We start from the raw sequence: 17,290 nt of genomic DNA, 5'->3' as shown, positions 1-17,290 counted from the left end.
GAGCAATCTCTACCATCTATTTGGTTAAGCAACGGAAGTTCTCCTTCAATCAGGATGGCACTAGGGGTGTAACTGTCCCGTAAACCTGACACTTCTGAAGCTGCAGGTTTTCTAAGCATCTCTACCCACATACGATCACGTCAGCGCCTGAGATTCTCACCTTAAATCCTTACAAAGGTTTCTACTGAGATCAGGGGATAGGCTTCTGCCAACTCAGGAGGCTCGTGGTTATTCTCTTCAAATCAGCAGCTGAGCAATTCCCACATCTGAAGCAGTGTTAATCCCCAAACACAGGGCGCCAGAATCCATCGCATTACCAGGAACTGCGCTTCTGGCGTCCACTCTTCATCGCACAGCGGGACCTGCCTCTATCTGAAGATGAGACCATACCTCAGCGGGATAATGTCTGCCTCCAATCCGAACCTGACCCCCGAGCGAGTCTGTCCGTTGTTCATCTCAAGCCGCATCATGATCTGGACAGGCCCCTCCCAAGCACCAGGAGTTGGTATTCCTCTCCCACAGCGGTAGCGAGTTTTCTCATTCTCTCACTTGGGGAGATGGGCTCATTTCCCGCATGCAAGCATAGGTCCATATCCAGACCTGGCATTCTACTCGACACGAGTTGCAAGCGCTCCTAGTCCCACGGGAGAAGAGCTTTTCCCTAAAGACTTTAACCGACTCATAATTGAGAGCTGGCTTTCTCCCCGAATCAGGGCTTAAAGGTACGCATCTATTAACTTCGTACCCACAATCGACATTTTGCTTTTGTCTACCCTTTATTGGCAGATCACGTACCAAGGGGGTAGTTTCTTCAGCACACCAATACCTCTACATTGCGATCTACATGCCACTACAAACACTCGGAGTAGAATGTCTACAACCCCCGCCCCCTCCCCATCCCCACCCACCCCCACCCACATACATCACCCTCTCCGAATCAAGGGCTGGCCCGTCACCCATCCCAAATCAGATGCGGACCTCCCCCCAAAACACTGAAATCCGAAGACTACATTAACCGACATGCAGAAGAACCTGGATGTCCGTCCGGCTCCAATAGTCAGACGAAACCGCCCCAAGTTGGTGCAAAAGGCCCCTTGGAAACAACCAGGGCCGGTGGAAGAGGCGAGAAGGGATGGGGAGAGGGCTGGCACAGACCGGGCATGCACCTACCACCTTCAAGATCTGACGTGCCCACTTACTGAAAAAGTGCTTGAAGAGGTTGGGGAGGTCCATGGCTCCCCTCGCTGCAGGGCTCCGCGGGTGTAAATCAACACTGGAGGAATAAAATTCCTGCAAACTTCCTGCTACCACTCGGCTGCCTGCTCAGCTCCGCTCCCCGCCTGCTTTCATTGCGCCCTCCCCTCAGCACGTGACCTGGCACTGGGAGAGCCATCATGGCCGACTCCCCTCCCTGGGAGAAGCAGGGGACCTGCCCAGGGAGCGCTGCAGGGCTTTGCCATGGCAACGGGTGTAGGCGGGCAGTGGGAACTGGAAGGAAGCGGGCCTTCCTCACTCGGAGGGAGCCGAAGAGCCGAGGATTTCCTCCAGAATGCACTTCAAAGGTCTCGGCGTGTGTACACACGCCTGTTTGCGCCTACCGAGGGGCTAGGCTCCAGCACACACCAGGCAGAGCCTGCAAAGTAAACTACCCTCCCCGGCCACTCAGCTGTACAAAGGAAGGGACCCTCGTTCGTTGGAAGGCACGGCCGTCAAATAATTGTATTAAATAATATCCGAGACCTGGCGCATGCATGATAAACCTGTTCAACATTTTTTAACATAAACGTGGGTGATTCTGTAAAAAAAAAAAAATCGTGCGAATATATTTTTTCCATCGATTTATATTATAGCGGAGGCGATTTTAGGAGGGAAACAGCTAAAATAAAGCCAGCCGTTTTTGGCTTCTAAATTCAGGAGTCTACGGTCTGAATTGTGTCTGTTGGTATGTAGTCTGGTGTGACATTAAATGCATGCGCCAAGTATAAACATGAGATGTTCTAGTTGGAGCCCCGCGTTTATATCAGCGGATCTCACTGAACTTTGACAGGTGAAACCTACTTTAGTCAAACAGCCCCGGACTCTGATCACTGGGAATTCTCTCTCACCAACGCCCATGACAATATCACCCCCGAATTAACTACAGGGTCTTTGTAACAACTGTCTCTACACAGGGCGGACGCAATGTATGGGGAGTGGGGGCAACTGCCCGGGGCAAGCACCGAGCCCACTGACGGATATGGGGACCTGCACTAATATGTCAGCCAGGCACACCTGTCCTCTTGCTCATCAAATTGAGAACAAGGTGTCTCATTGCCATTGTATCTACGGGAAGGAAGGGTGGGTGTAGCGAGGCGACGTTGTTCACAGTTGAAGGAGACACATTCTGCAGGGTTCATCTACGATCAGGCCTCCGACCCTGCTGCCCATACAGAGGTACCACAGATGCCCATTGTCTTGCAGTTTAGTGCCACAGCAGTTTTAACACTCTCCATCTACAAGCACACTTCACATATTTATCCTTAGATGAGCTGTAAAATAGGTCCAAGGGAGGAAGGGGCTGCAGATCGGGAGGGGTCGGCATAAAGAAGCTTCAGGAGCAGGGTCATATATGAGCAGGGCACAAGTCCTAAAAGACGAAGTGGGGGGAACTAACCTAGCGCGACATCACGTCGCACGACATCACAGCGTATGACATCAGATATTGCATCACAGGAATTGACATCATAGAAAGTGGCATCACAAGCCACAACTTTACAGGAAGTGGCATCACAAGAAGGGACATCAGATCTAAAGCCCTCACATATATGTTTAGCAGGTCTATCATGTGTACGTTTGAGCGCATTGCGAGCATAATAACACAGTGAACTATGGAAGATGATATGTGACTTCTACACCTTGCAATCCCCCAGTTTTATGCAACATATCCTGTACATTAATTTACAAACGTATATAATGTATTGTACATGTAATATACACGTGTTGAAGTAAAGCGCTCCGACACCCTGCATTGGGATGAGTAGGGCTATACAAGAAAAAAATGGTGGTACTTAAAGTATTTCAACGGCTCCTCAGGTGTAGTAAGTTCTACATAAATACAATTTGCTGTGTGTAAATACTGGGAAAGATCAACACATCTGACATTCTTACAGTGCATGCATATCTCCTAAACAGGGACTGAACAAAGTGAAAAGCTGCCTTTCATAAGTATGTGTGAAGTGTTACCATTTGTTTCCCCTCCACTGCATTAGCTTTTAGGAGTGAGGCTCCTGACTGGTCCCAGCCAAGAGACTCACAAAAGGAGGCCTGATGACCCCTCAAATTCGTCCTTTGCTATGGGCCTAGCAGGAGTCTTAATAAGAAAGCACCGTCCCTGCTTGCACGTTGTTGCTTGTTGCAGATGGAAAGCAGACAACATGTAGGCGCTGATGAAAAAGTCCTGGTGTTTGGAAATTACACCGGGACAAGTTCAGCACATTATTCAGTGGGGCCCAAATTCTTGGCAGGGTGGACGCCGTCCACCTGCGTGTACCCTCGACTCATATCCTGTCTATAAGTATAAAAACATCCCTGAATGTCTCACGTTGTATGCAAATTAGAGGTGGCCTTCACATTCCCTTTCTGTGGTGGGAATCCTAGAATCCCCAGTCTCTACGGGACGCTTATACACGTTTCAGATTCTAATACTTTTAGTACAATGCGGGTATTATCGTTATTAACACTTTAGCCGCGGCCGTTTTTTTCACGGCGGTTCCGCGGAGTGGGCTGGACTGCGACGGCCGTTGGACGTTCCCAGCACCAGCGAGGTAGTGCTTGCGACAGCCAACGGCCGATGGCAGCAGTTAAAGGGTTAAATGCACTACCTACCTCATAAAACAATTGTGTCATTTTGACTGTCACACTATCTAAATTAGAATGTGGATATACTACATTTTTTTTCTCCTTTACTGCCATGGTTACAATGTAGTTATACGAGTTCAAGGCATATACACAACATTAAGGTAGTGAAATGTAACTCGTTTTGATGGTCTGGCTTGACAGCCCAGCTGTCACCAGAAAATAAACTAATAATCACCAGGAGATGGGCTTTGGCACTGCCCACATTGGGGAGTCAGGCTCACATGTTCTGATGGGGAAGAGGTTGTGTTTTTTCACAAAAAAAGTGCTTGCCTTACACACAGCTGTGTTTATTTTGTTAATTTGTCCAGCTTCCCGAGTATAAACTTTCAGGGTCACACTCAGGACATTAAATTACTATGAAAGTGTCTTACTTAACTAGATAATTTTTGGTGTTGTTCTCTGGCAACAGCACAGATTGAAGGAGGACAGTCATTAATTAACAAGGATTTTTAGACATGGCTAGCAGTGCAACGGTCACCTGACCTATTAACCTACACACATCATTCTACAGTTCTTTGCTTCAACATAAATACACACCAATTCCCAAACTATCTACTTTTAATGCTTCACATAGGCATACAACATGACTTTAACCTCTTAGGTGCTAGGGGTGGCTTTGAGCCGACCCCAGCACCGGTAGGCGTGTGCCGAGTACGGCTCCAAGCCGTCCTCGCACCCACCCACAGGGGAAGAGCTGGCGCTTCCCCCGTGGGCCGCCCCGCTACATGCCCACAACAGGGATGGAAGGGAAGCGTTTCTGCTGCCACCCTCAAACCACCCCAATCTGATAACATCGGTGCGGTCACGGGCCGCTGATGTCATCAAATGCAGTCGTGGACGCGCTGGAAGCTATTTGCTTCTAGAGTGTCGGAGAAAGGACCTCTCAAAGGTGAGTCCTTCTCAGTTTTTTTATTAAATAGTATACAGTCATGCGTAAAGGAAAGAAGTTTTTGCCTTTCCCCCGTGCCTGTTTGGAGTAAATCCACACCACTGGACACCCAGGGCTTTTTTGTGTCGGGGAAGCAGCCCCCCTTGGCAAGGGTCACTTCTCTTAGGGGCAATATATTTGTGCATGTTTCAGCAGCCCCTGCGGGCTACTCCAGCTATTTGTTTTTTGGCTGGTCTGCCCCCTAGGCAGAGGGAGGGGAGGGGGGGGGAGGTATGTATGTCAAAACCTATTTGAAGCCAGTGATTATCTAATTAGCAAAATTGCAGGGAGCGACACCTTGGGCAAGAGTTGATCCCCTTGGAGGCTTATTGTTTGGGGGGAATCCCCCTTCCCCCCAATATTGCAGATCAGCCATTTTTAGGGGGGGTGGACGTTCACAGACCACCAGGGCCTGTTTTGTTGTTGGGGAAGTGACCCCTTGGGGGGCATTCTTTTTTGTATTCCAAACCACCCCCCAGAGGGCAGATTGGCTGTTTTTAGGCCGATCTGCCCTCAGGGGACAGAAGCCACTAAACACCAGGGATAATTGTTTGCGCAATTCAGGGAGCAGACCCTTTGGCAAGAGTAGCTCCCCTTTTATGGGGAACTTATTTTGCCCATTCCTGCTCGCCCCTGGGAGCAGATAGGCAATATGTTTAGGCCGATTCTGCCCGGGAAGGGGGGGTTTATGTGTGAGCACTGGAGTTTGGTTGAGGGTCTGCATGCACTGGCGTTTGGCTGTCTCTGTGTACTGGCATTTTGCTGGTGGTGTGTGGGGACTGGTGATTGGCCAGCAGTGTGTGTAGACTGGCACTTGGCTGGCGGTGTATGTGGCCTGGTGCTTTGTGTGGAATGGTACTTGCCTGGCAGTGTACGTGGACTGACGCTTGGCTGGCGGTGTGTGGGGATTGGTGCTTGACTGGCAGGGTTTGTAGACTGGCAGTTGCCTGGCGTGTGTGTGTGTAATGGAGCTTGCCTGACAGTGAATGTCGACTGGCGATTGGATGGCGGTGTGTGTAGTGTCGCTTGGCTGCAGTGTGTGGATTGGCACTTGGCTGGCGGCGTTTGCCAACTGGCGGTTGCCTGGCGTGGTGTGTGGAATGGTGCTTGCCTGGTGGTATGACTGGACTGGCGCTTGTCAGGCGGTGTGCATGGACTGGTGGTAAGTGCGGACTGACGGTTGGCTGGAAGTGGGTGTGGACTGGAGCCTGGCTAGCGGTGTGCGTGGACTGTCGCTTGGCTGGCAGTGTGCGTAGACTGGCATTTGGTTTGGCTGGTGGAGTGTGGACTGGCACATGCCTGCTGTGTGCGTGGACTGGTGCTTGGCTGGTGTGGACGAGCGCTTGCCTGGCAGTGTGTGTGGACTGGTGCTTGCCTGGCAGTGTGCGTGGACTGGTGCTTGCCTGGCAGTGTGCGTGGACTGGTGCTTGCCTGGCAGTGTGCGTAGATTGGTGCTTGGCTGGCGGTGTGCTTGGACTTGTGCTTGGCTGGCAGTGTGTGTGGACTTGTGCTTGGCTGGCAGTGTGCATGGACTGGTGTTTGGCTGGCGGTGTGCGTGGACTGGTGTTTGGCTGGTGGTGTGCGTGGACTGGCGTTTGGCTGGTGGTGTCTGTTTGGCTGTGTGTGGACTGGCGCTTCAAGTGAGAAACAGCTCCTAGGCAATTTAAATCAATCATGTAAATATATATATAAAAGGGAGAATTAAAACGAACAAAATTATGTAAAAAACATTCACTTTTAATGATTTTGTTAAAAACTTGTTAAAAATTGTGTTAATAACACAATACAAAATACATTTCAAAATATTACAATCATATTCAATCAGAAAATAGACAGAAATTAAAAATAGTGGCTAAATGTATAGTCTTTATCAACTTTATTGACGCGCGTTTCGGCGTACTCAACACCTTCTTCAGGAGTAGCCACAGATTTACCTAAAAACAATAACAAATACACATTCAATAATATCTATATCATGCATTTTCTAAATTTCATTTACAATGTTCTTAATGCCTTTTCGAATATCTAAAAACAACGCGCACTGTTCTATGTAGATCATAACATTTTAAATAAGAGAAATATTCATAATCCAAGTTGCTTAAAAACTCCCTTTGTGATAAATCATCTTATTTCATACATAGTACCATACCTCCTTACATCTAGTAAGTACTACTATCAAAGTGCTCAAATCATAACGGAGAACAGATATAAAATAGTTTGAAAAGATGGTCAAAGTAGGAAACAAAGGTCATGTACCCTAGACACTGATATTTTATCACGATGTGTCAGGACTTACTTCATATGTTGTGTAGTCTAGCCCCAATGAAAACAAGTGATATGAGGCTTTTACAGGTTCCTAAAATCCCTCAGTGTTTATCTGTAACAATAATTTTGATATCCGTGAGGATAAAAAACATATATTGTGATTCAGGGGATACATAAAGATATTAATATAATTGTGGTGGTCAACTTACATTTGACATTATTAGGGAGGATATTCCTTCTAATCAAACGGATATCAATCAATGCGTTGAAAATGATAACAGTATCCTCCTCGTTTAAAACTACAATCAAATCAGATGTTCCTGTTATACAGAGTATCTATATTTATCTCGCATTTCTTATGATACAAAAAATCTGGTATACAAATTAAGGGTAATATACTACAATTTTATATTTCTGTTTATAGAAAAGTTTCCTGTCACTTTTTAAATTTGAGAGAGCAGAAACATTGGAATATCGTCCTTTATAATCTGGTCCCAAGTTTCATTCAGGTAATTCTTTTTTTCTCTTTCGGTATGTTCTTTTACCGATTGTAATTCGGAACGATAAATTATATCTGTCTCCTTTTCACCGTTTACTTTAAATAAGGCATACCGTCTTCGCTTGGCCATAGAATACTCGTATGGTTCAGGCTCTAACACAGTAGTTTCCATTTGGATGCTCGCATTCAGGTACCCTTTGTATACCAGATTTTTTGTATCATAAGAAATGCAAGATAAATATAGATACTCTGTATAACAGGAACATCTGATTTGATTGTAGTTTTAAACGAGGAGGATACTGTTATTGTTTTTAACGCATTGATTGATACCCGTTTGATTAGAAGGAATATCTTCCCTAATAAAGTCAAATGTAAGTTGACCACCACAATTATATTAATATCTTTATGTATCGCGTGAATCACAACATTTTTTTTATCCTTACTGATAACAAAATTATTGTTACAGATAAACTGAGGGATTTTAGGAACTTGTAAAAGCCTCATATCGCTCGTTTTCATTGGGGCTAGACTTACACAACATATGAAGTAAGCCCTGACACATCGTGATAAAATATCAGTGTCTAGGGTACATGACCTTTGTTTCCTATTATGAACACTTTGATAGTAGTACTTACTAGGTGTAAGGAGGTATGGTAATATGTATGAAATAAGACGATTTATCACAAAGAGAGTTTTTAAGCAACTTGGATTATGAATATCTCTCTACTTACTTACTGGTTAGCGCACGCTGGGACGCGCTCATCTGTGGCTGAACACTGCAAGGAGGATTTTGAGCCCACATCTCGCAGCACCCGCTCCGCGGGTGCCGCTTCGCTGTCAGGAAGGAGGAGGAGGCGCTTTTCATCACTGGAGGGCTGAAGGGCTGCGAGCGTTTCAGGGACTCCAAATCCCAGGAGTCCCTGAGTGACCGCTGACCACTTCCGGTCCGCTCTCCCTGCCGGCCCGCCTACCGCCCACCTGAGGGCTTGTTAAAGCGCCCTCACCTGATTAGCCAACTGGGAGACCTTACTGGTTAGCGCACGCTGGGACGCGCTCATCTGTGGCTGAACACTGCAAGGAGGATTTTGAGCCCACATCTCGCAGCACCCGCTCCGCGGGTGCCGCTTCGCTGTCAGGAAGGAGGAGGAGGCGCTTTTCATCACTGGAGGGCTGAAGGGCTGCGAGCGTTTCAGGGACTCCAAATCCCAGCAGTCCCTGAGTGACCGCTGACCACTTCCGGTCCGCTCTCCCTGCCGGCCCGCCTACCGCCCACCTGAGGGCTTGTTAAAGCGCCCTCACCTGATTAGCCAACTGGGAGACCTTACTGGTTAGCGCACGCTGGGACGCGCTCATCTGTGGCTGAACACTGCAAGGAGGATTTTGAGCCCACATCTCGCAGCACCCGCTCCGCGGGTGCCGCTTCGCTGTCAGGAAGGAGGAGGAGGCGCTTTTCATCACTGGAGGGCTGAAGGGCTGCGAGCGTTTCAGGGACTCCAAATCCCAGGAGTCCCTGAGTGACCGCTGACCACTTCCGGTCCGCTCTCCCTGCCGGCCCGCCTACCGCCCACCTGAGGGCTTGTTAAAGCGCCCTCACCTGATTAGCCAACTGGGAGACCTTACTGGTTAGCGCACGCTGGGACGCGCTCATCTGTGGCTGAACACTGCAAGGAGGATTTTGAGCCCACATCTCGCAGCACCCGCTCCGCGGGTGCTGCTTCGCTGTCAGGAAGGAGGAGGAGGCGCTTTTCATCACTGGAGGGCTGAAGGGCTGCGAGCGTTTCAGGGACTCCAAATCCCAGGAGTCCCTGAGTGACCGCTGACCACTTCCGGTCCGCTCTCCCTGCCGGCCCGCCTACCGCCCACCTGAGGGCTTGTTAAAGCGCCCTCACCTGATTAGCCAACTGGGAGACCTTACTGGTTAGCGCACGCTGGGACGCGCTCATCTGTGGCTGAACACTGCAAGGAGGATTTTGAGCCCACATCTCGCAGCACCCGCTCCGCGGGTGCCGCTTCGCTGTCAGGAAGGAGGAGGAGGCGCTTTTCATCACTGGAGGGCTGAAGGGCTGCGAGCGTTTCAGGGACTCCAAATCCCAGGAGTCCCTGAGTGACCGCTGACCACTTCCGGTCCGCTCTCCCTGCCGGCCCGCCTATCGCCCTCAGGCACCGCTATATCTGGGGCCACTCCTCCCGCAGCGCGGGACGCAGCTCGGGGCGAAGACCGGGCTAAGAGCGGGCCGTTTGAGGCCGTTCGAGGACGGCAGCGGACGGCCCCGGCCCACTCCCCCTTGCTACATTAACTCCCCCTTGTCGATCTACCATTGGGGTAAGTCAGGCTACCAAAATTGAGGTAACATATCTAGTAGTGAGTGTGAGGGTCACCATTATAATAATATTAAAGTACGCAATATGAGTACTAGGTTGACACGCAGTAAGGCCGCCAAAGGTGGATCACAAGTTAGTGGTCCCATGGATGACTTCATCACTCGCACTAATATAGCTATTGATGAAGAAATATCCAAACTTCAAACAAGAGTATCCCTAGAACTGGCAGCCGCACGCAGGTTGTCTGAGGTAATGGCCCACTCTAAAAAATCATCCCTAGGCCATATAGCCTCTGCTGTTACCCCTGCTCGCCCTGCCTGCCCAGTTAATATTATTACCCAGGTCGACCTTCATCATCCCCCGATCACTCCTTCTCTTACTTCCCCCCTAGAACAAAAACGTAGCGTAGAAGAGTTAAGTTCCCCTGCACCCCCTCATGCCCAGCCCTCCACCCCTAAACCTCCTGCCCAAGTAATTCCAACTATTTTCAATGCTACTAGAGCGCATCCCAAAAGGAAACGTCATTCGCGATCAGCCTACTCCCGCAAAAAAGCTAAAGTGGCAGGTTCCCAACATCTTACATTGTCTAATACCCAGGCATGCACTGCCTCACCTAAGGGTCCACTAGCACTAACATTACAGCCAGTATGCCATACAACGGGAGACATCCTAGTTACCACCACTTTAGAGGGCGATGGGTTGCAGGCGCAGGATCAGGGACAATGTGATAATGAATTTATAAGCCAAGTCTGGGAATCACTAAAAAAACTTCTCTCACCACTCGATTTAAGATTGTCCAGGATTGAAAACAATCTACTCGAGATGGAAAAGAGCATTATTGCTCTGGCCACTCTTGGCCTGAGAAGTCTTGAGAATCAGGGTGTGTCTTTACCCGATTCTCAACCGCCAGCTCCTGCCGTACAAGCCGAGCAGCACCCTTCTCTAGTACCTGCTGTTGCAAGGCCCGTCCCCAAGCCAAGGAGGGTGGCTACGGTCCAAATTCCCACGACTACTAAACCCCAGGCTTCACAACTGCAGGCTCCTGTACGGAATCCTAAGCCGCAAAATACAATCCCTAACCCGGTACCATCTACTAAATCTCACCCTCCTGAAACCCGGGGCCCCCGCCCAAAAGAAAATTTTAGAGGAGGCTACATAGATCTCCCTCCAGAGGCCAACGAGTACGTAGCTGTGTTGACAGGTGTCCCTGCCCTTGGTATTGACCAATATGAAAATCATTGGTCCTTGAAAAACAAAACAATGCACTGGCTCAATGTTAATAGACCAGCTTCCAATGGGAGGAGAAGTCGGGTAACGATGGTCCGCAGAATACCTTGGGTGGGCCCTACAAAGAAATCCAAGCAAGGGGATTGTGTAGTCGTTACTTTTGATGACCCATACACTGCCCGCCATATTTGCTCTTGGCCAACCAGCGAAGACTCCCTTGTTATCCCGAGGCCGTTATCTTACTTTTACCCTCCACGGCAAGCACATACCCAAGCTGCAAACTGGTCCTTGGCGCAGTACCCTCCAGAGAATATCCATCCTTCGAGGCCAACGGATACCCTCTTACATTGGAATGGCCTCTCGACCTATAATAGATTTGGAGGTCTGGAGGAGGTTGATTGACTCTTTGCGCCCTCTACTTCTTCACTAGTTGTAAAAGCTTCGTCTCCCGTGGTCCTAGAACCACCTGGAAATCAAACCAACAGTCCTCAAAATAATGATGGTGCATCCCTGACTCACTTGCCACGTATCCTGGAACCACACAATACGGCTACTCTAGACTGTACAGGGATGGAAAAATGGCCAGACACTCACAGTCTAAGCCCACCTCCTCTTGCCCAACTTAATCTGATGGAGATCAAACAGCCAGGCAGTGTTGTCCTCATTGAACTTAATCGGGCCAATATCCCTCCAATACCAACTATTCCGGATGAAGGGAACTCGTTCTTACTTTCTCATGTTCCTAAAACCCTTTCATCTGGTGATCCCTCACTGAAGATTTTAAACTGGAATGTGGCTGGCCTGGAACGTCACCTGGATAACCCAGAATGGAACACTTTCCTGGCACCTTATGACATCTGTTTGCTTCAGGAAACATGGTGCCAGGAACCAAGGCATAGAGTGGGATTTTCGACCTTCTATGTTTCGGCTGTCCACCAACAAGGTTCCAAAGGACGCCCGTCAGGCGGTCTCCTCATTTGGATTAACATAGCTCTAGACCTCAGTGTTCTTCAAAGAGCTACTGAATCTCCTGACCTCCAATGGTTAACACTCCAACATAAAGGGGGAAGGAAATTAGAACTGTTTAATATCTATTTAAGGGACAGCAGGTTCGGTGGATCTTCAACTTTACTATGCCTAAATAACAATTTTTGACCGCCTGTAACGCCGATTCTCTAGTTCTGCTGGCAGGCGATTTCAACTGCTGTTTTGAGCCCTTAGCCATGGAAGATATTCTGGACACCAACGACGAGGATAACAGGAGGGGAATCCCGATCCTGAATCTCGACCCGATTCCGAAATGGTCACAACGGGCGATCGATATAAATGCTCTCTGTATGGAGTACAACTTGAGAGCAACGAATGGGCGTTCTAGGTCAGACCCCATGTGCGCCCACACATATAACAGGACGGGCCATACCTCCAGAATTGACTTTGTTATGCTCAATTACACCCTTTGGTCATACCACCAGGACATGGAGGTTATAGAAAATTGTGATAGTGACCATAACCCTCTTGCCGTAACCATTTCTGACCCCTGGCACTTGGACTCCAAAGATACGTTGAACCAGATATGGAAATCATCACGCGAGATTCTCCCCTCAAATTGTGGGAGACGCCTCAAATGGGCTAGAATCGCAGCAGACGAGGGACGAATGACGCAAGCTAAAAATATTTTATTGCAGGCTGAATCCAAGTTCGGCTCCACAAAGGGTGAAAGCAAGAAGTTTTTAAATCTATTTTTAGAGACAATATCAGCACTAAGTGGGCTATTTACTATTCTTAAACCCAAAGCTAGAAGCTCAGATAAAGGTGCCTCGAGAACAAATGGGAAGTGGTTTACAGCGACTTGCCGGAATGCAAAGAGTGAACTTGTGGCTGCTGTAAAAGGGAAAGACCAAGCTGCTATCAGGTCTGCAAGGAAACTATACAGGAAATCTGTGTCCGAGGCCAAGCGGTCATATGATTTTAATTTCTGGCGTGATCTAACGGAGGCAAGCACAAAGAAAGACGCCAAGGGGTTTTGGGACTTGCTAAGGTCAAGAGATAAGCCCGTAGACCATCAACTGACCTGCAATATCCCGGGCACTGTCTGGTTCACCCATTTTTCAAACTTGTACTCAGCACAAACAGGGACCATTCAACCAGACCCCCTATTACGGTCCAGCTCCACTGCTCTACCACCAATTGAAGATGCATTTTCCTTCACAGAAGTGGAGAAGGCAATTAGTTGTATTGTCCCAAATAAAGCGGCAGGCCCGGACGGGATTCCGGGCGACCTGATAAAAATTAACCCCCCATTTTGGAGCAGACTAATTGCAGAACTACTCAATGAGGCTATACTGGGGGGACCCCTACCTGATTCCTGGAGGGGCGCTGAAGTCGTTCCTGTCTTCAAGAAAGGTAATAGGTGGCACTTCACCGCGCTGCGGTTTGTGAGCGCTTGAAATTTTAACTGCTATTTGCAGACGCATTTAGCGCGTCTTTGCTTCGTTTTTGTTTAATTTGTTTGTGGTGGCATTTTTAATTGTGCGCTGCTTGGGCTCTCCCCCCCCTCTTACTTGCACTTAATTTTGGAATCTCCACCACCGTTTTCGGTGGGTCCGGGTCCTGTGGGTGGGTTGGATCCTGATCGGCGACCAGCGCCATCTTTGTTTGGGACTAGGCTGTTTTTCGGCGGGCGCCATCTTGGAGCGTCCACGCGCTCCTCCCTCCATTTTCGGCGCCTACTTAAGGCATTCTTAGGCATCTGCCGGCCTGACAAGGTGGCACTTCACCGCGCTGCGGTTTGTGAGCGCTTGAAATTTTAACTGCTATTTGCAGACGCATTTAGCGCGTCTTTGCTTCGTTTTTGTTTAATTTGTTTGTGGTGGCATTTTTAATTGTGCGCTGCTTGGGCTCTCCCCCCCCTCTTACTTGCACTTAATTTTGGAATCTCCACCACCGTTTTCGGTGGGTCCGGGTCCTGTGGGTGGGTTGGATCCTGATCGGCGACCAGCGCCATCTTTGTTTGGGACTAGGCTGTTTTTCGGCGGGCGCCATCTTGGAGCGTCCACGCGCTCCTCCCTCCATTTTCGGCGCCTACTTAAGGCATTCTTAGGCATCTGCCGGCCTGACAAGGTGGCACTTCACCGCGCTGCGGTTTGTGAGCGCTTGAAATTTTAACTGCTATTTGCAGACGCATTTAGCGCGTCTTTGCTTCGTTTTTGTTTAATTTGTTTGTGGTGGCATTTTTAATTGTGCGCTGCTTGGGCTCTCCCCCCCCTCTTACTTGCACTTAATTTTGGAATCTCCACCACCGTTTTCGGTGGGTCCGGGTCCTGTGGGTGGGTTGGATCCTGATCGGCGACCAGCGCCATCTTTGTTTGGGACTAGGCTGTTTTTCGGCGGGCGCCATCTTGGAGCGTCCACGCGCTCCTCCCTCCATTTTCGGCGCCTACTTAAAGTCGCTCTCTCCCGCGCAGCGGGAACGCGCAGCTGGGACGCCGTCGCATGCCGGAGTCGTGCCAGAGTCCTGCCCGTCTGCGCCCGTCCGCGACAGGACGCGCTGGACGTGGCTGGACCCTGGCCCCCTTCCTGGTCGGTCTATTCTGCACCATGCGGTGCTACACCAGAGATAGTCTGGTTGCCATTGAGAGGTCGCGACCACCCTGCCTTACACCTAGGGTGGATCCCTTAAGCGGCCCCTTATCGTGTGGCTGCGGATGCTTTGCGCTGTCTGCCCCTGTAAGCAGGAGCTGCAGGGAAACACTTCGAGTGCCTATAAGCCCGGTGCCAGGTATTAGCATCTGGAATCTTAATGCTAGGTCGTTTGTCAAGCACCATCTCGACATCAATGATCTGCTAGGCAGGGAGTTGCCTGACCTATTTTGTGTAACAGAGACCTGGCTGCAAGATGCTGATACGGCCATTGTCAATCTGGCCTTCCCGCCGGAATACTCGGTATTCACCTTGAACAGGACCTCAAGAGGCGGGGGTATTGCTCTTGCTGTCAAGTCCTGTTACCCTACCACATGGCATGGGCAAAAGATCTCGGGGTGCGAAAGCGCTCTGTTTAAGGTTGCCATCTCATCTAACTTCACCCTGTCGGGACTGGTAGTTTATCGGCCCCCAGGGAGTGAAGTAACATTCAGAGCAGCGTTACCCGAGGCTGTTAGCAATCTGGCTACGGGGTGCTCCAATTTCACCATCATTGGAGACCTAAATCTGCACTTTAACAACTCCAGCAGTCCCTCAGTTGCCAGCTTCCTGGCCGACCTTGAAGCGTTACAGCTTACTCAGTTGGTGACGCAGCCCACACATTCAGGGGGTCACACCCTTGACCCGTTTTTTACCAATCTGACGGAAGTATGTGTCACCAGCTACACACCTCTGGCGTGGACTGATCATTATTTGATACAGTTCCACTGCCCTATCGTGGCTAGTCCATCTAAGCCAATGGTGTGTTCTGTTCCAAAAAGACGCTGGAACAAACTTAAGCTAGATGAGTTCTTCCATCTCTTATCAGCTGACCCGCTTGACGTCTCAGGTCCTCCGGATCAGATGTACGACAGGTTCACCGACTGGGTCTCCAGGGCCTTGGACACCCTCATCCCCTTGGTGACCCGCAGAACTGGTTTAGGTAAGGCCAGCCCTTGGTACGATGACTCTCTGCGAGCCCTGAAGGTGTCTTGCAGGCGCGCAGAGCGGGCTTGGCGCAAAGCCTACTCCAGCTCTAAGAAAGTCGTATATCAGGCTACAGTGAAGGTGTACCATCGGGCGGTGTGTAGAACCCGTGCCGCTTTTTATGCGACACAATTCAGGAACAGTTCGAACCCAGCAAAGGCTATCTTTAAGGTAATGAAAGACCTCACTGCCAAAAAGGTTGTAGCATCACATCAGAGCTCTCTGGAGCACTGTGAAAAGTTGGCAGAGTTTTTTCTAGAAAAGGTGAATGCTATTTACCGGGGCTTCCCTGTGGTCGTTCCCTCGGTGATGACATCATCTAAGCCTCCACCATCTGAGGGGCTGTGTTCTTTACCTTTGGTAAATCCTGATAGCCTAGGCACTTTGGCTTGCAAAGTGAAATCTGGGTCCCCTGAGGATCCACTTTGCCCCGAAGTGTTCAAGGACCTGGCGGTACATGACATCTCTCCGCTTTGTTCCTTGGTCAATGCGTCTTTGACTTCTGGCGTCGTTCCACTTAAGTGGAAGCGAGCCATGGTTCGACCGATCCTGAAGAAACCTAGCCTGGATGGAAGCAAGCCGGAGAGCTATCGGCCTATTTCACTCTTGCCGTGGCCGGCCAAGGTGATGGAGGCACACGTAAATGCCGCGCTCTCAGAACATCTCTGTCGAGCTGACATACTCGACGCTACGCAGAATGGGTTTAGGGCAGGTCACAGCACGGAGACGGCTCTGCTGTATATGGTGGAGCACCTCCGCTCCGTGCTTGACGCGGGACAAACGGCAGCGCTGGTGCTATTAGATCTAAGCGCTGCCTTTGACACCGTCTCGCACCCTATCCTTCTGCAGCGTTTAGAGGATGCTGGTGTTTCCGGCATAGCACTCGACTGGTTCCGGTCGTTCTTATCAAACCGGGCCTTTAGCGTGACCGTCCCACCCTTTCAGTCTAAATTCCACCCGTTGAACCTGGGCGTCCCCCAAGGCTCCTCGCTGAGTCCTACGCTGTTCAACCTGTACGTAAGGCCGCTAGCTGAGGTTGTCAAACTATGGGGTATGACCATGGTATCATATGCCGATGACACCCAGCTAGCGGTCACGATCAGCGGGGATGCGGAGGTCGACGCTCCTAGGTTTCAACAAGGACTGAGGGCGGTCGCTAGGTGGATGACGCTTAATTGTCTCCAGCTAAACGCTAGTAAGACCGAGGTGATGGTATTTGGTAGGCGACCGGAACTGTGGGGAGAGAGATGGTGGCCGGAGGAGTTGGGTTCCGCTCCCATCCCAGTCGCCGAGCTTAAAAACCTCGGGGTCTGGTTGGACCCTTCCCTTACGTTTGCATGCCACACTAAACGCACGGCTGCTTGCTGCTTCGGCATCTTGCGTGGGCTCCGTCCGGTGCTAAAGTTCTTTGATGCCCCCACCCGGCAACTCATGATCCAAGCTACCGTCATATCTAGATTGGATTATGCTAGCTCTTTGTTGGCCGG

General features: G+C 49.8%; 1 protein-coding gene across 5 annotated transcripts in view; it reads right to left on the bottom strand.

Moving 5' to 3' along the window:
- NCK1 (NCK adaptor protein 1) overlaps nucleotides 1–17,290 on the bottom strand; it is a 742,357-nt gene that overhangs the window by 158,897 nt on the left and 566,170 nt on the right. The window contains exon 1 of one of the 5 annotated variants that reach the window (XM_086943913.1): nucleotides 1,200–1,353. The exons of the other annotated variants lie outside the window; for them this stretch is intronic. Within the exon in view, the coding sequence (XP_086800039.1) occupies nucleotides 1,200–1,233 (34 nt within the window). The 5' untranslated portion in view covers nucleotides 1,234–1,353. Of the gene's footprint in view, nucleotides 1–1,199; nucleotides 1,354–17,290 lie in introns of those variants that run through there. 5 annotated transcript variants of the gene reach the window in all.

The sequence above is a fragment of the Lissotriton vulgaris genome, chromosome 11 (assembly GCF_964263255.1).
Source record: "Lissotriton vulgaris chromosome 11, aLisVul1.2, whole genome shotgun sequence".
Taxonomy (NCBI): Eukaryota; Metazoa; Chordata; class Amphibia; order Caudata; family Salamandridae; genus Lissotriton; species Lissotriton vulgaris.
This window is presented reverse-complemented; position numbering and strand designations above follow the sequence as displayed.